This window comes from Peromyscus maniculatus, chromosome 1 (genome assembly GCF_049852395.1).
Source record: "Peromyscus maniculatus bairdii isolate BWxNUB_F1_BW_parent chromosome 1, HU_Pman_BW_mat_3.1, whole genome shotgun sequence".
Lineage (NCBI taxonomy): Eukaryota > Metazoa > Chordata > Mammalia > Rodentia > Cricetidae > Peromyscus > Peromyscus maniculatus.
The window spans coordinates 107,477,784-107,503,096 of NC_134852.1; the positions used below are offsets into that span (position 1 = coordinate 107,477,784).

General features: G+C 47.5%; 1 protein-coding gene across 16 annotated transcripts in view; it reads left to right on the plus strand.

The window, feature by feature from the left end:
* The window catches only part of Tenm4 (teneurin transmembrane protein 4), a 766,582-nt gene that overhangs the window by 615,320 nt on the left and 125,949 nt on the right, over positions 1-25,313 (plus strand). For all 16 annotated transcript variants that reach the window (XM_042280283.2, XM_076547381.1, XM_076547377.1 and 13 more), the window contains 3 exons: positions 7,703-7,804; positions 9,671-9,865; positions 13,532-13,732. In XM_042280283.2, the coding sequence (XP_042136217.1) occupies positions 7,703-7,804; positions 9,671-9,865; positions 13,532-13,732 (498 nt within the window). The remainder of the gene's footprint in view (positions 1-7,702; positions 7,805-9,670; positions 9,866-13,531; positions 13,733-25,313) is intronic.

The following is a 25,313-nucleotide window of genomic DNA, read 5'->3' on the forward strand; positions in this document are numbered from 1 at the left end:
GTGACCTTGTTCTAGCTACTTTCTATTGCTATGATAAACACCATGACCAAAAGCAACTTGGGGAGGAAAGGGTTTATTGGGCTCACAGGTAACAGTCCATCATCAGCGGGGAGCCAAGGCGGGAACTCAAGACATAAACTTGGAGGCAAGAACTGAGTCAGAGACCATGGAGGAACATTGCTTACTGCCTTGCTCTCCATGGCTTTCTCAGTTTTCTTTCTAATACAGTCCAGGACCATCTGCCCAGGGGTGCTACCACCCATAGGGAATTGGGCCCTCTCACATCAACCGTTAATCAAGAAAATGTCCCACAGACGTGCCCACAGGCCAGTGTGATGGAGGCAATTCCTTAGTTGAGGTGTGATCTTCCCAGGTGGCTCCAGTTTGTGTCAAGTTGACAAAAACTAACCAGCATGGGCCGTGCACCATTCATTCAGTCCCTTGGCTAGCAAACATTCAGCAAATCCCTGCGTGATACCATTTGCTGTAGATTGAAAGGATGTGTACACATCCTGTCTTCAGTCCTCGGTATTTGGACAGACATTTGCACATAAGTAAAACACAACCCAGCCAGGAAGTAGGGCTCTGCCCTGACTCATACAAAGCCAGTTTCCCAGACTATAGATGGTCCTTATTCATTGGATAGGTCAGCCTATCAGGGCCACAGAGCAAAATCTCCTTCTCATTTCATGTAATATATGTATTTTAAAGGAAGGTCATACTGCCTGAGATCAATTCTCAATCCCTTCAAGAATTCCTTCTTTGAAATGTGGCTTCGGCTTCCCTTATCTTTCCTCCTGTTCCTTGGTGAGCATGCCCCGGCTTATCTTATCAGTCTCTTCAATGTGGCTGCCAGATGTGAACTTCTGAACTCTAAATATGATCTGAGAATGCAGTGAAGTCCAGCTGTGAGCTTCCTGTCACTGCCTTCATTCTAAGCAGCGTACAGAAGAACAGAGGCAGGGAAAGGGCTTTTCTTCAATGCCCCCCTGTCCTCTCCAGCCTGACCGCTGTGCCGTGCCTTCCTCTCTGACCTTCCTCCGCTTCCATATCAGGTCCCTGCCTAGTTACCAACACGGCAAGTGTCGTTGACCATTTTGGTTTGAGTTTAACCCTCATCAGGCTCTTTGAAAAACCAGACATGGCGTCTGTTTTTAAGGAACTCGTCATCTTACTGGTGGAATTTGACTTCACCCAAAGAAATAATGAAGGAAGAGCCAAGACATATAAAGTTGAGGGAAGACATTTTTCCTAGACCCCTCCTCTGAGCGTCTCTGTCATGGTTTGGTAGACTTCTGGGTTTGACTGAAAACAGGTCTCCCAGCTCAAATGCCAGCATAAGGCTGGCATCAAGCCCAGGCTGTCAGGGGTTCTGTCAAGTTTTTGTCATTGTGTTGACCTAGACGGCTGCAGACAGAAGACCTTTGGATTCAATCATCTGCAAAGAAAGCTGGGGCGCCTACTGGGACTGACACCTCACAGGCCACAGGACAGCTTTCCAGCACCTGGCGCCTGCCCAGTGCCAATCTGGAAAACACGGGAGAAAAGTGCTTTTAGGTGTTGGCATGAGTGTGCTGGAGTTGGGGCTTGAGAAAGACAACAGGTTTAATTTGCTTTGACAATGCTTTCCCCAGGAGAGAATTTACCCCAACACCCTGCCCCCTGCACACTAGGAACATGGATTGTTTGCTTTCTCGTTTTTACCATGAGGAGTTTCTCTGTGTTTTGCATGTGTGTGTGTTTACCCTCCAATAACCCACATCTCCTTATTTGGATTCATTAGACCAAATGAGTGTTTTGTTTTAGTTCACAAATGGAAGACATGTGTGAATTTTCCTTAAAGCCTAAAGACCAACTCAGCCAGGTCCTGAGCCAGCTACTTTACTTGTACAATATGACCCTGTTTATTCTCTATGATAACTCTCCAAAGTAGGCACTCTTATGTTACTAAGCCCACTTCACAAAGGAGGATGGAGAGGTATCGTAGGAGACAACCTGGTTCCAGAGTCCGTTGTTTGGCTTAGGCCATACATCACTTCCCAGGTCATGATTCACTTACCACCTTTACCTTCTTAGCTGTGTGAACTTGAACAACTAACTTCAGCTCTCAGTCTCCATTTAAACTGCAAACTGATTGGCCATGATACCTACTTTTTCAATTATTGTAAGGACTGAGTAAGACTGTATGACTGTGTGTTTATAGGTTCATTGAACAGGATGAAATGTAAGGACTGAGTTAAACTATATGACTGTGTTTATAGCTTCTTTGGACAGGTTGAATTGCCCCCTCAGACGCTCCTCTCAACCAGGACCTAAGGTGGAATTAAATACTAAGATTGCCATCTCTTCTGTCTTGTTTCTCCTTTTGGTTGCTCATCACAAACTGAGCTCAGTCTTGTCAGAAGCAGACGGGATGGAACAGATGTAACATGAAGTGTAAATTTCACTAGCTAAAGTCAAGGCCATGTCTTGAGGTCCACGTTCAATCTTGTCTACAGCATTAGCTGTCATCATCCTACAGAGCAGCCAGGAGTAGGCACCGGAAGGTTGGACCACTGCTTGGGTAATAAACAGGCCTTAGTTCCTCAGCCAAGTTCTCAACAAGTCTCAAGACACCTATCTTTACAGCTTACGGAGAGACACAGAACAGAAAGAAAATGGGGGTAGTGAGCCCAGGCTCAGACACATCACAGGGGAACAGAGGGATGAGGATGCTGAAAGGCCCCCCTTGTCTTTGGTGAAGGGTCCAACACCATTCTCTGAGGGCCATAGGGTTCTGGCTGCTCAAACCAGAACCACAAGCAAATGTGTCCATTATGGCCATCCCTGGTGTGAGCTGGTAGAGGAGATGCCCCCTTCCCTTTCATGATCATGGCCCTGGGGAAAGGAGGCTCCTGAGCCCCTCCCATTCTCCTCCTCTAGTCTATAGTTTCCTTGGTGATGCCTTAGAAAGATGGGCTTTGAGATTTCAAAACAGAAACATAGAAGGAGCAAATGCAGGCAGGACTTCCCACGTATCTGCCTTCAAAGGACTTCAGTGTCATATGGGACCGTATGACTATGTTGAGGATTTGATTCCAATAAGAAGTTATCAGTAAACAGAACGGAACCTGCAGTGGAACACCTACATCATGAATCCCTCCCTCCCAAAACCTCCTTGTGCTGGGGGTCGGGGGCACCTTTGTCCTTTTTCCCTCTGAAGATGCCCCTTTGTATCTACAGCAATATTGTACTCAGCATCCACAGGACATTTCCACTCTCAACCCTTGTCCAGAGAAAGAGCAAAGAAACTTTTAAGCTTTATATTCCAAGATTGATGGAAGAGAAAACAAATGCCTGAAGATCTTCTACCAAGGCCCACTGCTCTGATAGAAAACAAAAAGTCAGGCGAAAAGGCCTGCATTGTCCAGCATGCCATACACTCAATTGTGAAAACCGGGTCCTCACAGGACTCTTAATTCCAATTCAGGCAGATCTGAAGGTACACCTTCTGCTAAACAAAAGCATCTGGAGTGTGAGCATAAACAGTGCAGAAGGAATGCAGGGCAGAGACTCACCACGCACTGATGGGGAACATAAAACGGGTTTGCGTAGTAAAGTTCACACTTCTCGGGAGTCTGTGATGGTCATGTCTCCCCCAGACTTTAGCACAGATATATGCTAGATCCATAGGTGGAGACTCAGTATTCATGGGATCTTAACCTTTCTTTTCTCTCTGCATTTTTAAAAAAGTATGTGTGAATGTTTTGCCTGCATGTATGTATGGGCACCATATGCATGCAGTGCCCACAGAAGCCGGAAGAGGGCATCCGATCCCCTAGAACTGGAGTTACAGATGATTGTAAGCCACCATGTGGTTGCTGGGTACTGAACTAGGGTCTTCTGCAAGAGCATCAAGTTCGTTTCATTGCTGAGCTATCTCTCCAGCATCTTAAGTAGACCCCAGGTTGCTGAAATTCCTCTGTGTGGAAGAAAATCTAAACATATAAACATTTTATCAAAAGCAAATATTCTCCAAATGGCTCCCTTCCGTTTCACGGTGCCCTCTTCAAATTATTCCGTGTCTCTTAGAATGTACATTTTGCCCAACACTAACAGACCAGGACAAATTTTTAAGCATACAGGCTTCCATTCTGTCAGATTTAGCAACTGACACTATACTGAGTCCCAGAAAAATACGCTTTCCTCACTCAATTACTGCAAACGGTTTTTGGCAAGTAATAAACAGGTTTATGTCTTGCAGACTTCATAAAATCAGAATCTACAAAGTATAGGCTAGTCACCTGCAAGCGGGTCCTGTTGAAATGCAGCTAGTGGTTAATGTGAGTTTGTTGTGAGGTATAGCCCATGCCTTTGACTTGAGAAGGACTGAACTACAGCATTTTTGATCTGGAAGACCCCCTAGTGAATTTCTTCAGCGAGAACATCAGAAGTATACCAAGAGCCTTGTGTGGCTTAGATTCCAGGGTAAATACCCAGATGAATAAAGTCAGTTTCTAAACTCAAAGGTTCCTAGTCAACAAAGTTGACCATATGGTGTATCCATGGTGATGGGAACTTGGCCTGCTGAAGCTGCCAAGAAGGCTTCTCAGAGGTTGTGGCATTAGAATTAGCTCTGGAAGAGGAACAGAAGTGGAAACAGGGACATATGGGAGGGATGAGCACAGTGGTGAGGAGACAGGTAGGGGAAGACCCAAGGACGTGGCCCCCAGCCATTCCAGAGCATAAGGAGATGCAGAACCAGGCCCTCCGCCTCCCTGTGCTGGGCCGCTGCACCAGGCCAGGGAGCTGCCCCTCCCCATGATACAGTTAGCAGTAGCTTAAAGGAAGACTCACCTGACCTTGAACTTCACTCAAACTCTTGGGTTTTAAAACAACATTCAGAATGGTATTTCTTGAGTGGTTTTTATTTAGAAATGTACTTAGGAAGACAGTACTGATTTAAACACCCAAGAACATGGACTCACTCAGGAAAGGCCTGTGGAAAATAGAAAAATGCTCAGACCCTGGCCCACAAGCCTCTCTTTCACAACCCAGGCAGACCGCTTAGCCCTGAAGTGAGGCCGCACGTGAGAAGTGCCTCTTGCTCCCACTTCTGTATTCGCAAGTTCTGAAGGTGCTGGAATGTTCTCCCCTCCCCTTGGCTCCTTTGCCGCCTTCACTGGCGACCTTGCCCCAATCCCCTGGCTTCTGCTGTAGGATGAGTTCCGGCAAGGCCCAGAGAACATGCCTCATGGTGCTGAGAACCGGAACCAGGGCTTCTGCAGGAGCAGAGTGTGCCGCAGCCCCGAGGAGACCATTTCTGTGCCTCCTACTCCTCTTCTGGGTCGTCAGGCTACCATCCAAGCCCCGTCCCAGCATTCGCCGTTGTATCTGAGCACTCTGCTGCATTTGTGCTCTGATGCCCTCTCCATCCACCTGATCCCCTCACGCACTGTAATCCCTACAATTTGAAAACAGGAAACAGACCATCTCCATCCACCTGATCTCCTCACGCACTGTAATCCCTACAACTTGAAAACAGGAAACAGACCCAGGGAGTCTCCTGTACCATCACCTTCACTGTATAGACAGGAAAGTGAGGTTCAGAGAGGGGAGGATAGTTGCGTTTGGTCACACAGCACAGTACTGGAAGAATGGACCCCAAGACATGCCCTCTTCCCCTCAGGAAGAGTTTTTCTCTTTGCCACGCTGTGACCAGGTAACGGGTCACTTTTTGGCTTGTTCACTCAGCTCAGCACAGGTCTGAAATGTTAGCATCTCTTTCATAGAGGCCACAGCCTTGGCTTTTATAAGACTATTTTCTTTTTAATTATGAATATGAGGGGATATATACACAGGAGTGCAGTACCTGTCGAGGCCAGAAGAGGGCATCAGATCCTCTGGAGCTGGAGTTACAGTGAGCTTGTGAGTGCAGGGAATCAAACACTGGTCCTCTGCAACACCAGTGCACACTCTCAGCCGTGGAGCCATCTCTCCAGCCCTCAGTCTTGGATTCTTGATGGATCCTTGTGAGCTAAGAACCGAATCCTTAATCCTGCCTGCCCTACCAGCCTGCTCCTCTCCTTTCATTCTTTCTCCACCAGCTCACTCTGTGGGCCGATGCCTCTGCGTCTCAGTTTCCCTTCCGTTAAGTGAGTACATAGAACTTAATGGTCTCTTAGAGTCCTTCAACCCCTGAAAGTTCTAGAATTCTCTGCCCTTCCCTGGTCCCTCTGCTGCCTTGGTGCTTACTTCAGACCCCTGGCTTCTGCTGTGGAATGAGTTTCTGTAGGGCCTAAAGAGTGTGGCATCATGGACAGAGTATAAGCTTGAAGTCCTAAAGCATGTACTCAAATCCTGCCTCTGTGACTATTCTCTGTGGCCTTCAGCAAATTGCTTCATCTCTCTTGGTTGTTTTTTCTTTCTTATGAAGTAGAAACTCTGTGAGTGTGTATAAATGTGTGTGTGTGTGTGTGTGTGTGTGTGTGTGTGCGCGCGCCAGATTTGGTAACAGTGACGTAAGACAGATTTGTGGGACTACGTGGCCCGAGCAGATGTTCTGAGCACACTTGTGTCTGCTTTGTCCTGCACCCAGCATTAATGACAAGTGACTATTCCCGATGGACCATTTTTGTAGATATTCTGTTTACTAATTAGAGCAACAAACTGCTTAATATTTTATTAAAGTCTTTCTGAAAAAATTGTGCTTCCTTGACATGTCACACAAAGTATTTGTCAGAGGTCCTAAGGAGAGTCAGCGGAAGAAGCAGTCCACTCAGAAGCGGGCTGGGTGGCTGAGTGAGAGGAAGAGGGAAAGGTTTATGCCTTTCGACAGAGCATTGGTTTCTCATGCGGCCAGTGGAGGGTTTTAGTACCAGAATAACAGCATCAAGTTCACATCACAGGGATCCATCGGGCTATCAGGTGAAGACACTGAAGAACAGAGAATGTTAAAAGGAGCTGGGCAGTAATGGCGCACGCCTTTAATCCCAGCATTCAGGAGGCAGAGCCAGGCAGACCTCTGTGAGTTCGAGGCCAGCCTGGTCTACAGAGCGAGACCCAGGACAGGCACCAGAGCTACACAGAGAAACCCTGTCTCAAAGAAAGAGAGAGAGACAGAGAATGTTAAAAGGTCACCCACAGGCTGCCATAGCAGTCCCAGCTAGAGACAGGGGGTGATGGTGAGGGCGCAGAGGGGTATTTGGATATATGGGAAGTGAAAGAGAAGGCAGGAGAAGACACGTTTGTGCATGCATGGAATAGAACTAAAGATAACCACTGTTCATAAATCATACTTCCTCCAACAATGTTTAACTGCAGTGCTAACCTATTTATAAAGATACATAAATGGTTTATAAAATTGTGGCACAGGGCTGGGGATGTGACTCAGTGGGCAGAGTGCAGACCTACCATGCACAGCGCTCTGGGTTCCATCCTCAGCACTGCATAAAACGGGGTTTGGTTGTGCACACCTGTAATCCCAAGGTGGAGATAGGAGGATCCAAAGTTCAAGGTTATCCTCCACTACATAGCAAGTTCAAGGTCAGCCTGGACTACTTGAGTCCCTGTCTCAGAAAAGTGTGTGTGTGTGTGTGTGTGTGTGTGTGTGTGTGTGTTTGTGCACCTGTGTTCAGGTGGGTCTTGGCACACAGGAGTCAGGAGCTGGGCTCTGCAGCATGAAGCCGTCTCCTCTCTCACCTCTCCCTCTCTTCTCTTCTAGAATCAGTGGATAACTGCCCCAGCAACTGCTACGGTAATGGTGACTGCATCTCAGGGACCTGCCACTGCTTCCTGGGTTTCCTGGGCCCTGACTGTGGCCGAGGTGAGCACTTACATGGGCCTAGCAGTAACTACTTCCCAGACACTATGAATATCTGGGGTGTACTCTTCAGAGGGAGCTTCAGACTCAAGCTGACTCCTGGGGTGCCTTGGAAGGACTGCCAAGAGCCATTCCTCAGTAGTCTGTGGAAGGGAGCTGGCAGGTTGAGCCACACCCTACCAGCCACTGGTATCCAGCTGTGGACAACACTCGGGATAGGGCAGGACAGGAAGCGCTGTGTTCCTTGCTAGAACAGTGAGAGTGTGTGTGTGTGGGGGGGGGTCCTTTGAAAAATTGATTGCGTCTTCAGAGGGACCATCATCAGCCCTTGTCAAGCACCTTTGATGTCCCTTCTCTCTGGCCTGTGGGTGGGAAGCACATGGAAGCCGCTCCACTTTTGCACAGCACAGGCAGAACCTCATCTAAGACGCCCGCAGAGGGGTCTGGACATCTGGCCTCTCCTCTCATGCAGACCCTAATGCTACCTTCAGGGTATACACTGCTAAAGACAACAACTTTTGAGACAGTCTCAAGGCTACCTGAGACCCACTGCGTGCTTTTGGCCTTCATTTTTGTCCCAGGAACGTGAACAGGGAAATTTCCAGAGATCTGTGGTCCTGAGAACTTGGTGTTCTCCACAGGAAAACCAAAATGGCCTCTTGTCTCGGTTTCTCCATCTCTCTACCCAGAAGCCACTGGCTTCATGTCCACTTAGGAACTCTGTACTGTGCTGGAAGCTAGACTTAGCCCACTCGCCAGGCCTGGAGCTCCCAGGCTGTTCTGTGAGAGTAAACCAGCTATTAGAAAGCAGCATTGGGATCCCTGAAATAGAGGCGGCAAGTTAAGGGTGGGTATCTCAGCCAGGCAGGAAGAAGGTCCACTCAGAAAGGTATAGAGAAGAGATGGGGTTGAACCTGACTCTGAGGCTTGCGGAGTTCAAGAATGGAAAGCAGGGATGATTTCCCGGGCCAAGGCTATAGCAGCCTAGAAATCCTATCCAGGGTATAGCTCTGGGGACTCCGCTAAATAGACTTGTGTAGAGACAGCCACGCTGGCAGCCTGGGAAGCGTGGCGACTGCCTGCTGTGTGCTCTCAGAAAGGAAAGAAGCCAGGTGGGGCACAGTGAAGGTGTGCAGAGGGAGCTGAGTCATTCCTTCTGAGGAGAATTACCATCTCTTTCCATACACACTTCAAGTTAAGAGTCGCGTATATAACAGCCTTATTGTATCCCAGGTACGGGCGAGTACTTACACCACAATGCAGTATAATTTATCCTTATATAGTGTCCTTCCTAGAGATGATCACAAAACCTTTATGCTAAGAGGCAGAGTGGAAACCTACTTTAAAGAGTTAAGTTGGGCTCTGCTCTTCTCTTGAGGGGCTGGGATGTAAGGGACTGGAATGGGGGCCTGAAAGACACGGGAAGCGGAGACATGCCAGGGTTAGTGATGTTGCAGTGGCGGGGTTGGGGGTGGGGTGACAACAGAGAGCTAACAGGAGAGTGCTGGAAGGGTGATGCAGGCAGCCAGGAGCCACAGATACTGTCTTTTCCAGTGGTAATAAGGAACAGATGCCAGCCTCCTGTCTAAAGCTCCTGGCAGCCAGGGCGCTCCGTCTGAATCTGCGGAGGCTGGAGGAAGCGGTAGCACCTCTGAAGGCTGCTGGCCTTGCATCGCACACCTTCCCTTCCAATTCCAGAGGTGTTTCAGCTGGGATGAAGGAACACAAGGGAAGTGGATGATGGGCACACACGGGCGTTTCCGACAAAGCAGTTGAGGCTAGCAGCCAAGCTGAAGGGGACGGGGAACGGAGACCCAGGGCAAGGTGCTGGGTAGTGATTCACCCTGGCTCCCGGTGCTGTCTCTTCAGCTTCCTGTCCTGTGCTGTGCAGTGGGAATGGCCAGTACATGAAGGGCAGGTGCCTATGCCACAGCGGCTGGAAGGGGGCCGAGTGTGACGTGCCCACCAACCAATGCATCGACGTGGCCTGCAGCAGCCATGGCACCTGCATCATGGGCACCTGCATCTGCAACCCTGGCTACAAGGGCGAGAGCTGTGAGGAAGGTAAGACTCACACAGGCTTGCCTCTAAGGTGGAGGCCAGCATACAGCATGGGATAGCTTTTCATGTTTGGAAGTCAGATATACCTCTGAGTCCCGGTTCAGTCATCTCTTCTTCCATAAAGCACAGCTACCTTCCTCAGGGGGCCCCTGTGAGGACTGAATTAAATAGCCCATATCAAGCACTTAGCTCAGTGGCTGACACCTAGTAATGCTCCATAAATGTGGCTGTTATGTTAGTAGCATTATTCTGGGGGTGACCAAGTTTCACCCTCTTGATTTCATCCGGAGTTTGGAAATGGATGGACTTTGCCATTTGTCAATGTAGGCACTTACAGTGATCACCTCCTGTTTCCTACCACCCAGCGCCCTGGCTCCTTCCCTAGTGGGAGGGAGAGGTTCCTAAGAAGGCTAGTCTTCTAAGCCCATTTAGTATTTAATGGAGAGCCTTCATTTACAGCACCATTCTTAAAAGAGAGAACGTTAACAGGCCTAAAGCAGGAAGCCAGGCGGGATCGATGTCTGAAAGGCATTGCCTGTCTCAGTTACACGTAGCCCTCCAGTGAGCCAGTGAGGTCTGATGTAGACCCCCGTAGCTTTGGGGATGATAGGAGCTATTGAGAGAGGAGAGCAGCCTCCAGAACACAGGAACCTGGTTTTCCTTACCCGGAGCTTGAAGATCTTCCGCTCTCCCTTTCTTCTGATCATGTGAGGTAGAGACCCTGCCCAGGAGAGACGTCTTCCCACTAGAACTAGGCTGTCCTACCTGAGCCCTGCCCATGTCCTGTTCCCCCAGGCAGAAGGACACTGGAAAGTACCCCAGAGCTGTGGGATATTTTTTCAAAGAGAAAAATAATAATAATGTTTGTAACTTTGATTTATGTTATCTATTTGAAATGAAGTGTTTTTCTTCCTGGTCTACTTTCTGAAGAGGGCCATCTGGGACTGATTTCTTTTACTATTTCTTTTTCTCTGCTACAAAACGTGCTTGCGCAGCCTCGTGTTTATAATAATGGTTTTTGGGGGTTCTACCTCCTCCTCCCTCCTCCTTGCCCTCCTCCCTGGGCTCTGTTGCTAACAGGTTCCCCCTGTTTATAAAACATCAGCTAACAAGCCTGTTCTTTTCTCCCTCTTCCTTCTTCTGAAGTTTATGGCCCCATATTTTTTAAAGCTTGAAAGGAGCCAAGGGTGGGATGCTTGAAGGGGATGAGGGGAGGGGCGGGAGAGTGCAAACTTAGATCTTTTGCAGTGAAAAGTGAGACGCTGCCTTCTAGGTCCTGAAGGGCATCTAATGGCTTGTGTGGTCACTGAGGCATGGAACGTTTTGGGGGAAAAAGCCTGCGCTTGCAGCCTGGCCATGTGGGCATCGTCATTCATTAATGGGCTGAGCTTCTGCCAGGAATCTTGGCTCTGAGAAAGAGGAAAGGGGGCCTGTCTGGCATGCCTTCTAGAAAGAATCTAAACCAAGTTAGCCCACCTCCCAGACACCTCCTCCCTCCCAGGCATGCTGGTTCCTCCTGCATTACGCGCAGCTCCCAGGAGATAACCCATGTTCACGAGGCTGTCTCAGTGTGGGGGAAGAAGACAGCTTTATCTTTTCTTGGAGCGCCTGTCACCCAGAGGCCCCACAGGGGGCAGATCCAGGCCACTCAAAGCCTCTTTGGCAGAGGATCGCTGTAGCATAGCTAACAGCCCTCAGTTGAGGATTGGGGCTCAAGGCCAATGCCATTCAGTGAGTTCATCAAGTCTAGCAGGAGTGCCAGGAACTCTACCTTGTCCCTGCCATTTGGAACTCTGTGAGCCCCCCACGCTTCCAAGTTACTTAGAGACTTGAAGACCAACTGTCTTAAAAGGAGGTGACCCCTCACCAGCTCCTTCTGGTCTTTATTCTACTGAGACTGTGGAATTTTTGTTTTCTGGTTCCTGGGTCCCTCTGTGGAAAGACAGGTCTATAACGTCAAGTACATTTCACTAAAATTGATACCTTCCCAGCCTGCCTGCTAACATTGAATATTTACAGGATCCACACTGAGGGCACCCTGAGGTCCTCAGAGGCAGGGTCAACCAAAAGCAGGGCCAGGCACTCACAAGATGGGGAAATACCTTCATAGGTCTCTGGGAAGGAACCGCTGAGTTGCTTCCTGTCAAGCTGGAAAGCTCTCTGGACCAAGGGAATTACCATAGTAGCCTAATGGGCTGGAATAATCCTTCCGAGGTTCTGGGATCTGAGGCCCGTCATGAGAATTTATCACTGTTTTTGTCTTTATTATTTTTAATTACCCGAACTTCAGCAGGTCATGCTTTAGCCGTTACTAAATGGTGTCTGGAGACCATGAGAGAAGAGTCATTTGCCTTCATTGGGCTTTATTAATTCCCCACATTGTCCTGTTTCTTTCCCTGTTTTGATTTGGTTTCTATTTTTAAAGCACTTCGTGTGTTTATGCAAGCATATATGCACAAATGTATTTTTGAACCAGTCTGATCACAAGAGAAAATAGCAAGTGATCTAGACAGGAGAGAGAGACTGAAATGTAAATTCCTTCTGTAGTGGAAAAATTACAGAACAGAAATAACAGGTTAAGTAGAGCTACGTAAAATGCTTGATACCGAAAGGTATCACCGATGAGCATCTAAATGAATGACGGTTTTTAGTACTGTCACTACTCCGATTTTAACGCCAGTTGCTCCTGGCCCCCGGCCTTCTCACTCTCCATTGAGACTGTCAAGTCAAACTCCTTTTAAAACTGAGATGACTGAAGAGTTTTCTCTGAAGACTAGCTTTCAAAACGAATGTCCCAGAATGCTCTCCTTTGAAAAGTCTCCACCCCTTTGTGCCTGTGACTCTTTTATACCCAGACCAGGTTTCCCAGTCTTTAGCATAAGAGTCAAATATTCTGGATTATAAATGAAATTAGTGCATTTAAATGTCTGAATTATAGATGAGCCCATAGTTTGCACAAGCCTCACTACTCGAAGTCCTGAGAGGATGGAAAAATAACCCTCTGTGACATTATAGTCCACATAGTCTCTCAGGTCCTCATTGTCACTTGGTCCTTATAGCAACCTGATAGGTAGGAATTGTTGGCCATGTCTGTTTTATAGTTAGAAAGTTCAGAGCTTCCATTCAAGGAGGGATCCTGTCTTAGTTCAATAAGACAGGCAGTACAGGAAGACACCCAGCATCTTGATCCACATGTGTAAACACATATACCTGCATACTCATGTGCATGTACCATATACATGTACACACACACACACACACACACACACACACACACACACACGCCAGGAAAATCCTTTCTGCTAGAATTTATGTTTGTGACCTGGCATAAATTATTTACCCCTCTGAGCCTCAGTTTCCCCATCTGTGCCTCCCTCTCTTACTGCAGTTTTAGCAAACATTAGGCTCGGGGTGCCATGCTGATGCTTGATATAGGTTTATACTCAGTTCATCTCACAAGCCAAAGATCAGAGACTTGTAGCCACATTTTACAGGTGAAGAAACAGCCTTGGGCAATCAGGAGCTCAGGTCTGCCATTCACGGAAGGCCTGCTCTTTACTGTACCTGCAACCTACCTGAGTGGACAGATCACTTAACAGCATACCCCTTCCCAGGAGCCTCACTCTGCTGCCCCGGTGTTCACTGTACCATCTTCCTTCCATGTCACAGTGGACTGCATGGACCCCACCTGTTCCAGTCGGGGTGTCTGTGTGAGAGGCGAATGCCACTGCTCCGTGGGATGGGGAGGCACCAACTGCGAAACACCCAGGGCCACATGCTTGGACCAATGCTCAGGCCACGGAACCTTCCTCCCAGACACCGGACTTTGCACCTGTGACCCAAGCTGGACTGGACATGACTGTTCCATTGGTAAATACGGGGGCAAGGGTTTGGCATGGGAGGTGGGAGGGTTCCACTGTTATGTGTGCCCCTCAGCCCTGGTGGGTGGTGTGGCCCTGCCCTCAGTCTCCAAACTGTGGACTCCTCATCTTGTGGATTTTTTTTCTTTTTCTTCCCTGCCTTCTACACTTTGATGCCTCCCCTTTGGGTGAGCAAAGAAGTTAAAAATCACATCCTCCACTTGTTCAGCCCTGGGATTCTGAACAGTGTTGTGTTGGGTACTTTTGTATAGCTCTGAACAGAATAACAAGAGAATGACTTAAAGGAGGAGAGATTCCTCTTAGATCACAGTGTCAGAAGGTTAGGTCCATGGTTGCTTGGGGCACACCATCCTTATGGTAAGAGTATGTGGTGGAAGACGTTCTTTACCTCGTGATGGCTGAGAAACAGAGCAAGAGACAGGAGGGGGACAGGGACATGGGGCCCACAGGGCATGCCCACAGTGACAGTATTAGTTCCTTGCCTGGTTGCTGTGATACAATACCTGATAAGCCATTTCAGGAAGGATTTATTTGGATTATAGTCCCAGAAGATTCTTCCCATTCTGGCATGGAAGATATGCCACAGGAGCTCAGCTGGAAGGCCACATTATTACCAGTCAGGAAGCCTGAGCAGGAAGCTATAAGCCCACCCCCTGTGACACATTTCTTCCATTAAGGCTATACCTCTTAGAGGCCCCACAACCCTCCCAAACAGCACCGGCTAGGGGCATAGAATTCAAACACCTGTGCCTATGGCAGACCCCTCACATTCAAACACCTCACCTCATGGCAGTGACCTGCTGCCTCCAGCAGCATTCCAGCTCTCCAAGTTTCTAGAACATTCCCAAGTAGCATCATCATCTGAGGACAGAGTGTTCAGCAGACGAGCCCACAAAGGAACATTTCAATTTTAAACCATAGCAAGTGTCATTTATCAGCACTGACAGTGGCTCCTATGATTCGAGATGTATTTTACTGGGACTTATCTGGTGCCAAGGCCACAAGGGATCCTAAGAGAGCTGCAGGAAATAGGGGTCATGGGGAGCACCTTCCCCACCCTGCTATCCTTTTAGTTTCATCCTTTCCTTAGAGTGAGAGATAAGCTCAGTGTGGATGTTAGGGTCCTCTGTGCCTGCAATGCCTTTCTGGCTTAGAGCTCTACTGGACGGTAGTCACCATGAATGAACAGTAGTAGCAAATGTGTCTGTTAGTGGATGCAGCCCCAGGACTCAACATAGGTCTACCTACTTTCTACATCTGCTTGGTAAAGATGCACAGATGGATGGATGGATGCATGGATGGATGGATGGATGGATGGATGGATGGATGGATGGATGGATGGATGGATGGATGGACAAGCATATGACTGGGGCATCTGGTTCTACAAAGGGTAATTCTGTTGGTAATCTCTTTGTAAACACCCTCTGATTAGACCCTCCCAGTGTGGGGACTAAATGAGAACATGTGTGAACTAGCTCACACAGCAGCAGCCGCAGTAGATTTACATCGTACAACTCATGTCATCCATACAAAGCCTGTGGAAGAAAGAAATCGGCCTCCACCTTTCCAACTTACACCACATTCTAACACACCTACTGTATGCTTTTTTAACCAGATGGGATGGAGAGATAAGAAAGTACCTGCCTTGTAGTGTGTGCTTTCTGGGAAGTAGGGAAGGGAGACTTACCTTGAATCGATGTCCGACCACTCCATACTGTTAAAGCAAAGCTCAAATCAGCTCATTATGGTCTGGATCAACAGTTCTGATCATGATCAAGAGAGATGGCTATGATCTTTGGCAAAAACTAGACCCGTGCACCATTCATGCCTTTAGAAAAGCTTGAATTACCTTTCCTGCTGAATGGAGAATTTCTGTTCAATGCACAGTCTAAATTGGACTTTTATCCCTGTTTGCAAAGCTCACGTAAAGACATGATTGTGAGCACAGATGTGCAGTCTCAGGAATAATTCTCTTTATATAGCTCTGTTTATTGCAATATAATAAATGGTCCCCTTAAAGCCACGCTGCCTTGTATTGTTCATTATGTGGCCGAAAAGCTAATTTACGATGGGTCTATAACCCGTGCCTTGCACTGTTAATCCCCAATGAAATTCCACAGCCTGGGCGGAGGCAGGGATACCTTTGGCTGAGCTTATTGAGTACTCTTCAGTTGGGCCAGCAAACAATGATGACAAAACCATTAGAAAAGGGGGTTAGAGAGATGGCTCCGTGGACAGATGCTGTGCAAGCGTGAAAGTCAATCCCTAGCACCCATGTAAATGGCCAGGTGCTACGTTATGTATCTAAAGCCCCAGCACTGGGTAGAGGGGTGGAGACGGGTGGATCCCGGGGGCTCTCTAGCCAGCCAGGACAGCTCCAGGTTCAGTCAGAAATCTTGTCCCCAAAAATAAAGTTTCAAAGTGATTAAGGGAGAAAACCTCTGATTTCTCCACACATGTACTAACACACACACACACACACACACACACACACACACACACTACTGAAAAGGACTTTGAATAGATTCATTGATCTCACTCTTCTTAGTGATAGGCCTCATGGCCGTAGCTGATACCAGGCATGTATGTGGACTCACGTAGAAAAGCATAGGAGAGTCCCAAGCTGGGAGGAATCCCTGGGGCAGATAGACCTGGGTTCAAATCCTGGCTACTTACTAAGTATAACTTTAGACCAGTTATATCACCCCTTAAGCCAAAATAAATGGAGATAATGATAGAACCTACTTCTTTGTGGGAATTGTTTAAGATAATGTTAAAGAGAGCTTAGCTTGCAACTTGGCCCGTGATATGTGCTCAATAAATGTTATTGCTAATTATGATTTGGCTAAAACACCCATTGGAGAAAGTACCAGATATTCACAAAGATATCTGATAGCAAAGCAAGAGGGAAGCTGCAGTGTACCTCTCAGAAGTATGCACTGTTCTCTTCAAGTCTCTAGTCTGTAGCTGACTAAATGGCCCTGTGCCTGCTGCCAGGGCAGGGATTTAAAGACGGCTCCTGACTTAGTTATTATTCCCCTAATAACTAATAATAATAGTAATGACGTACTGTGTTTGTTGAGTCCCCCATGGTACACCAAGACATTTCATATAGGAACACACACACACACACACACACACACACACACACACACACTCATACACGCTCACATACACTACACACACACACTCACACAAATATGCATACACACACACAGAGAGCCATGAAAGACAGAGGTGGTGGTGAGCACAGACTCATCTGCGTGCCTGTGATAAGACCTGGGTTGGCTGTGACTCACCTAAGGCACACTGGAGTCAGGAGATGAGAGTCAGACACACGCCCTGGGTTCAAGGACTAGCCTGCTTCTTATGGCCCCATGCTGCCTCCTTCCAGGCACTATCACTCCTCAGCTGTCACTTCACCTCAGGAAGCCAGTGGTTCTGCCACAGACGAGCTGTGTAACGCTGGCTGGGTGACAGACACTTCTTCAGTTTCCTTCTCTGAAAGTACAGAGGCACTAATACAAATCACAGTGGGTGTGACATCAATTAAGTCATTTTGCACAAGCATAATGGTGACCATCACAGATTAAGCACGTGATGTGTTTCTATAACCTTCCTTCCAAGGACTTTCACTGAGAAGAGCCGTTCATGAACCATTAGTGAGGCCTAGCAAGAGACACCTCATTGCCTGGACCCACGACAGCCAAGAGGCTGTCTTCATGTTCAGGGACCTTTCTCAAGGACTGTGGCCTCTGTTACAGAGCCCTAATAGGAAGCCTTGTCGCCCTTCAGCAGCCTCAGCCAGTGGCTGAGCCCCTTCAACGCCATTTTCTCCTACATTCGATTTACCTCACAGACCTGTTGTGAGGACAGGTGAGAAAATGTCGGTGAAGTAGTTCTCCCAGAACCCGGCACAGCGCTGCCTGTGTGACTTATGATTCCTGCCGCCTGGCCCAGGAGGTAGGCACAGATACCCGAGTCTTCGTCGGGAGCTGCAGGCCAGCGGGCTCATCCTAAGCAATCCTTGCACCATCCGCAGTGCAGACGGCCAAGCTGATGGGTTGACAGAGATAGCCAGGCTGGCTGCCTCCTAGGGGAAAAGACTGTCTCCTCCATGCTATGAGCGTCTGGCACCAAGAACAGCATTTAATGAAGGTAGCTTAAGTCAACATGCCCGGTAATGAAATGTGAGCTGACAGGGTCCTCAGCACTTTCGTGAGGACTGTGGAAACAGTAAAGGCAGATCTTACACAGCGTTTACTCAGGTCCTTGCTTCCCAGAAACATCTCCTCAAATCCAGTCTCGTTCACGTGGTCCTCCTTCTTGACAAGCCAGATAAGGTAGCTGGGGTCAGAGTCTCAGAAGCCACGAAGTCAAATCTCACCTCAAATATGCCACTGACTGAATCCTTTGCGATATTGATGCTGATGATAAGGGGATATGATCTCCACCCCCATTTTATAGAAAAGAAAGTCTTGGGGAGGAGAAACGGCTTTCCCAGCTTTCCAGAGACTGAGTTTGAATTAAATCTGGCCTCTCTCTATCTAAGCCTTCAGCTCTTGCTTCAGACACTTTTCCATCAAACAGAGGTCTCCTTGCCAGTATCTTGCCCTTTTTTGACAAGCAGTAGTATAGACTGTTAATCTACAAGGCCATCTATTTCTTGGCGCTCACTGCAGACCAGCCATTGAACTGCATGCTCTGTAACCATTATGATGGCCAGAACTCATAAGAGCCCCGTAAAGGTAGTTGTGATATCGAGGGTGATGTTGATTGTCAACTTGGCAGGGTCCAGCACAGTCATGGAAATGAACCTCTGGGTACATCTGTGAGGCGGTTTCTAGACGAGATCAACCAAGGTGGGAAGACACTCCTTAAATGTGGGTGACACCACCCCACGGGCAGGACTTCCCAGGCTACATAAAAAGCAGAAAGCCAGCTGAGCACCAGTATTCACTGCGACTCTGCTTCCTGACTGAAGGCACTGTGTGACCAGCTGCCACCAGCCATTGCTGGCATAACCTCCCCCAGCACAATGGACTGTAGTTTTGAACCATGAGACAAAAGAAACCCTTCCTGCCTTAAACTGCTTTGGGTAGGTTATTTTGTCTCATCAACAAGATAAATAACAAACACAATAGCGCTACTCTTATTAACACTGCTGGATGAGGAAACATGAAGCTTAGAAGGATTGCTCCCAGGGCCCACCCCCTTTCGTTTAGTGAGTGGCAACCTCCAGCCAGACTTGGGTGTAGTCTGTCCTAAATATGTTCATCGGTTTTCTGTCACCGTGACAAAATGCCTGAGAGATGATCAAGTAAGAAAGAGTCAAGCTTAATGTTGTCTCACAGTTTAGGAAGTTCAGTCCACAGCCTCGCTGCTTTTGGGTTGGTGCCAAGGCAGCACACTGTGTGTTGGAGCAGGGGCTGCTACATCGTGGCTGCCAGGAAATGACAGGGAGAGGAAACAAGAGTCATGGTCCCATTACCCCCTCCCAAGATGTGCCCAAGTAAACTAACGTATTTGTGCTTAGTCTCACCTACTAAAAGGTGATAACACCGCAGAACGGGGACTAATCCTTAAACATATGGTCACTCGGGCCACTCTGGATCCAAAGCATAATATTAAGCATGGTGGTAATCTGAGCACTGTTTCGTGGCCATGTCTCTCAAGACAAACTGAACAACATGAGGTCACGGTCTATCTGTCAGTACCCCCAGCATAGGGCTGGACACCTAGTAGGTTCTCATGATTAGTGCACTGAGTGACCTAACCAGGAAATGGCCAAAGTGAGGAGGGCAACAGAGCCCTGAGGAATGCAGAAGAAGGGCCACATACAGCTGGAGCTTTCTGGGAAAAGCCCAGCGTCATAAGACGGACATTTGCACTGTCTCGTGTCTCCCTTTCCCGTTTTCACTCTCTCCCTTCCCTTCTGCCTCCGCTCACTCTACAGAGCTGAAGCCAAGCCCCCAGCTCCATTCTATCACAGTCCAGACCTCGTTCCTCTTGGTCCCATACCCTCCCAGGACAAGGACCAGCATTGGCTCACCTCTTCCCAGCCATCTCCCCGGGGAGCAACTTTCATATACATAGGGCACACTCCTTGTCTGTACCCAGCCTCCACCCAAGTGCTCTGGCTGGTTCTTCTTTGGCTCAAGGTAGAAGGAGGGGGAGGGATTTAACCTCTCTGACATTATCCTTAAAATCAGCAAAGCCTGCTTTTCTTCCGGAGTCTACTGGCTTCTAAAATCAATTCAGGCTCTTTGACACTTTCTAGGTACCAATCGCCCCAGGCCGGGTTCTTCTCGGGTCTTCCTTCTCAGTCTCTCCCCAGAGCCTCTCTTCTCAGCCTCACGGACTGGGTCTTCAGTCCCCCTGCTCAGCAAGCTCTCTCTCATCTTATCTTCTGTAAATTACTTTTCTTTGAGAGGAGCCTGTCACTGTGTTTTATTCCTCTGGGTTGCTGGCTCACAGAAACAGTACATGGCAGAGATTCTTGCCTGTAAAATGCTCATGCTGGTAGTTTATGAGTCTTGTAATTTCATTGCACTTGAATTTCATGGAATAACAGGTGGAGATGCATCAGAGACTGCGCAGCATGGGTTTGAAGGCAGCATGTGCTATCAGTAAAATCATGTGGGATTTGGAGTAGGACCAGGCTATATGGTCAAGCCTCAACTTATCCCAAGGGTGACCTCTGGCCTCCACACACGTATGCACATACATGTACTTATACATACTTGCACAACACACACACACACACACACACACACACACACACACACACACACACACACACTAGCACATATGCACACAAAAATCCTGGATGAAATTCTTTCAATGAGCCAGGCATGGTGGTGCATGCTTTTAATCCCAGCACTCAGGAGGCAAAGGCAGGTGGATCTCCTAGAGTTCAAGGCCAGCCTGGTCTACAAAGAGAGTCCAAGACAAGCAGAGCTGTCTCGAAAAACAAAAGCAAAACAAAACAAATGCTTCAATGAACTTGAACTATTTCCCTTTGAGACTCCACTTCTTTCTTTGCTCTCAGATCTACCGGGCCTAGGTTCTTCCAGAATTTGGATGGAGACCTTCCAGAATTCAGATTTAGATCCTCTGAGCTTCCATTCTCTATCTCTCTCCTTCCTAACAAAAAGAAAAGGAGAAAAGAAAAAGAAAATCACAAAGCATGTAAAAGAACAATAAATAATTGGATGGATTGGATGGATAAGACGTTGAAAAGCTCTGTATTAAATTAAGTCACAATCAACAGCAAAATGAACTAAAGGCTTAAAAAAATAAGCTGAAAGTAGCATCAGGGTTAAGAAAAATTAAAGCTCTGAACATAGCCATTGCATTAGCGCTAAATTTTGAAAATGGTAATTCAATTTTATTTACGAGGCAAAATATAATTACATTTAAATTTGAGGGAAGAGAATTTAATTCTTATTAATGACAGAAAGACAGAGTGAGATGCTTTAATGCCAGAAAAATTGTCTGATGTTCATGGATGGGAGAGAAAATTAGATTCGGCGTCAAGCATTCGCCCCTGTTACAAGTCTCATTTGTGTAGCCCGAATTGTTCTCTCTCTGAGAAACATTACCTTCTCAGCCCAGAAAGCACAGTGCCGACAGCCAATTAAACATCAAAAGGAAATGATCAGGTCGGGCTGTTTCTGTATAGGTATGTTACAGGCCGGGAAACTCAAGGTTAGAATTTCACCAGCGGAATAATATCCATTGAGACTTGACATTTCCCATACCCCTTCCCAAAGCCAGTGACAGCCTAAGAATCAAAGTTCAGAATAATAAATATCTACGAGATTGACACCAGTGTAGAGAAGGAGAGTGAGATGGGGGAGGCAGGGAAGAGCCCACCCATGGGCTGGGAAGTAGCAGAGGTTTAGACAGAACGAGATGGTCAGTTCCCAGCACTTAATCAAAGACTGGAAAATTGAGCCCAGACAGGCACACTGCTAAATACTGCCAGAGTTAAAGGTTGATAAAGCAAAAGCTGGCAGCTTTGTAATTTAGCAGAATTTCCCTCGACAGCCCCGGAACATTTTCTATCAGAACTGGAGCCTTTCAGTATGCAAATAGAAGCCCTCCTGCAATTGGACTTCAGAGTCAGGCTTCTGTTTGGATGCTCGGGCTGACACTTTGTAGCAAATCTCCAGTCATCTTCCTGAATCAAACTGCTGGTACGATAACTTGTAATTTAAAAGAAGAAAAAAGCCTGTTCTTTGAATGGAAATGTTACATTTTACAGAGCCCCTTCCCATATGTGCTTCATGATTTATTCAAACAGCAGCTACCTAAGCCTCTGACGTGGCAGATGGGGTTGTTCCCAGGAAACCAGGCTTCAGGGGACTTGGGTGACTTGCCCAAAGACACTTTGTGGAAACCATGATTCAAAGCCAGGACCCTCTGGGATCAGGGTTCATATTTACCCCTGTTCAACTCTTTCACTGGCAACTACGATGGTCTGTGCTAAACTGACAAGTCAAGGCATCAGGACCATGCCAATCAGCTTGTGTCGTGCCAGGAACCATGTGTTTTAGTTCTGGTTCCTGTTGCCGAGATAAAATACCCTGACAAAAGCAACTAATTGGAGAACGGGTTCATTTTTAGCTCACAATCCCAGGTCAGAGTTCATCAGAGCAGGGAAGTCAAGGCATCAGGAATTCGAAACAACTAATCACATCACATCCACAGATAAGAAAGCAAGAAAGGAACACATGAATACCTGTGCTCAGCTCACTTTCTTGGGTTTGTTTGTTTGTTTGCTTGCTTGTTTGTGGTTTTTGTTTTGTTTTTCAATACAGGGTTTCTCTGTGTAGTTTTGGTGCCTGTCCTTGATCTGTAGACCAGGCTGGCATCGAACTCACAGAGATCCGCCTGTCTCTGCCTCCCGAGTTCTGGGATTAAAAGCGTGTGCCACCACCACCCAGCTTTCTCGGGGGTTTTTACAGACTAGAACAGGAACAACCCAGGGAATGGCACCACCAACATTCAGGCTAGAACTTCACATATTGTAATCAAGACATGCCCACAGGCCAGACTGATCTAGACTCTAGTCTCTCATTGCAACTTTCTTCCCAGGCAATTCTCAGTTGTGCTGAGTTGATCATTAAAACTCCCTATGGTGCCATAGAAATTGACTCCAAGAAACAGGAGGGATTTGTGTAGTTCTTTCATTTGGGCTCATATGCGTAGCTTCTTGGAGGGAGTCAGAGTTAAAGTGGGTGATAGAGACTGGTCAGTCTAGACAAAAGTAATAGTTCCTTGCAGGAGCCCACTGTAAACACCAAGTATTTGCAGCATCTGCTACAGATAGATCAGGATGTTTTCTGGGCATTTCTAGTAATGTGGCACAACATCTTAGGTATTTGTGGTAACGATGAAGAAAGAAGTGATGGAGAACACAAGCAACAGAAGGTGAATGGCCTTGAGAAAGTTTGAGTTTTTGTCTGTCATTGGGAATCATGAAGGAATTTTAAGCAGTGGTCTGACATGACTAAATCTGGTTTTAGAAAGCTAGCTCTAGGGATTGGGGGGAGATGCTCAGGGCTTAAGAGAACTTGCTATGCATGAAGACCCAAGTTCAAATCCCCAGCACCCACATTAAAAATCCAGGCATGGCTGCACAGCCCTAAATCCTCATCACTATGGGAGGCAGAGGCAGGGTTTCCTGGCCACTAACCTAGCTCAGAAGACCCTGTCTCAAAGAAATAAAGGGGAGTGATATATTGGGACAGTTAATAACCTCTTCTGGCTTCCTCAGGCTCATGCATGGGTACACACTCACATGTGCACATATCACACACACACACACACACACACACACACACACACATGCACACACACAAATGATAGTAATAATAGTAAATAAATAAGTAGAAAGATTGTGTAAGACCAGTATGCTGTCTGAAGTACCAAGTAGACATCCAGGTGGCAGTGTCTAGAAAAACTAGATAGATGGACTCATGTTAGAAGGGGACCAGGATTAAAGATCTTTGGAAAGATTTAGCATCATCTTTCTCCTCAGTTTACCCCCTTTTGGCTCTCTTGGAGGAGTTTTGGGTGAGGGATTTTCTAACTCTGCCAAAATATGCATCCTGGTCATATTCTTTGGCTTCTCTTCTCCCTGGCCCTTTCCTGGTTTGTTATCCTGCCAGTTCAGACACCATGCAGAGTCCTCTCCTGGGCTGGGTTTGAAGCCCTCTAATTAGGAAGCCAGCTCACCTCCAATTAAGATGAAGAGCAGTGACTTGCTGCTTCTTGCCAAGGTGCTCTGTCAGGACTTGAAATCGAAGTTCTGGAGGAAATAGGTGTGAAGCCCTGCTCTGTGCCTCCATCCCGGGTTTCTCGTCCCGGCCTGGTCTGAGAGCTCTCTAAGCTCCTCCAATGAGGTGAAAGGCCATGTGCTTTCCAAGGCTCATTAGCTTTGTGCCTTCTCGGTCTATGGAGCAGAGCCATGACTCGGAGCAGTTCTGGCTGGAGGGTTACAGGGAGGGGAGCTGAAACGCTCAGGAGAGAGGCTGAGTTCGGCCTCCATGTCTAGAGGAGACTAATTACTGCAGGGACGGATGTCAGAGGCTCTTTTTGTACCTGCTTCCTCTCCTGGTTTCTTCCAGAAACCTGCACTGAGACAAAACAACCATCTGCTCAGCTTGCAAGGGGAGGAAGGAGGAGCTGCCATATTTGGGGAACGATAGTTTGTTGGAAGTACAAGGAGATTCTCACCCTGGGGAGAAAAATTAACTGTACTCTAATAACCTACCATGTGCTGGGCAAGTGGCTGGCTTTGTGTTAGTTTTTGCACATGGGTTCCTTAGAGAGAGGTCTAATTTTATATTATCTCCACATCCTGAGCTTCTAGGGATATCATGTACATAGCAGATGCTCGGCCTATTTTTGAATTACTTTTAAACTTCTGGTGGAGAGTCGTCATTATCACAATCTTAGAAATGTCACAGCTGAGGCTCAGAGGTAGGCAGCTCTTGTTCTCCACAGGTAGGGAGTGGCCGAACACACAGGTCCTTACCTGACTTTGACCCTTTGCTCCGTGCAAAGTCAGAGAACCTTGCATAATGACATGGCACACTTGCGCCCATGCCGGAAGTATTGGCAACATAGAGAAGTAGTGGAAGACACATTTGCTGTGTGAGACTCGCCAGGAAATGCAGACATTAATCTGTGGTGGCAGGGCCCTCCAGGCAATGCCTGTAGACTAATGACCCTGAGAAAATAGTGCATGCAGGGGAGCCCTGGAGTGTTGGGAGCAGAAAAGACAAGGCTGCTTCCAGTCAGGATTAAAGGAGGGGGCCCCAAAAGGGAGCTGGTGTCTGAGCGGGAACTGAAAGAGTGTTTAGACTTGAGCCTATGTAGATGGACCCAAGGAGGGCCACATGGGAAGAACCCATGCAGAATCTCAGAGGAAGGGCCCTGAAGTATAATGGCTGCTCTCCTGTGGCATTGGCAAAGATGGCTCTCATGACCGCTTTTCTGAGGTAGATAACAAGGTCTTGCTCAAATACTGGCACGTATGTCACCACGTACAGAAGGCA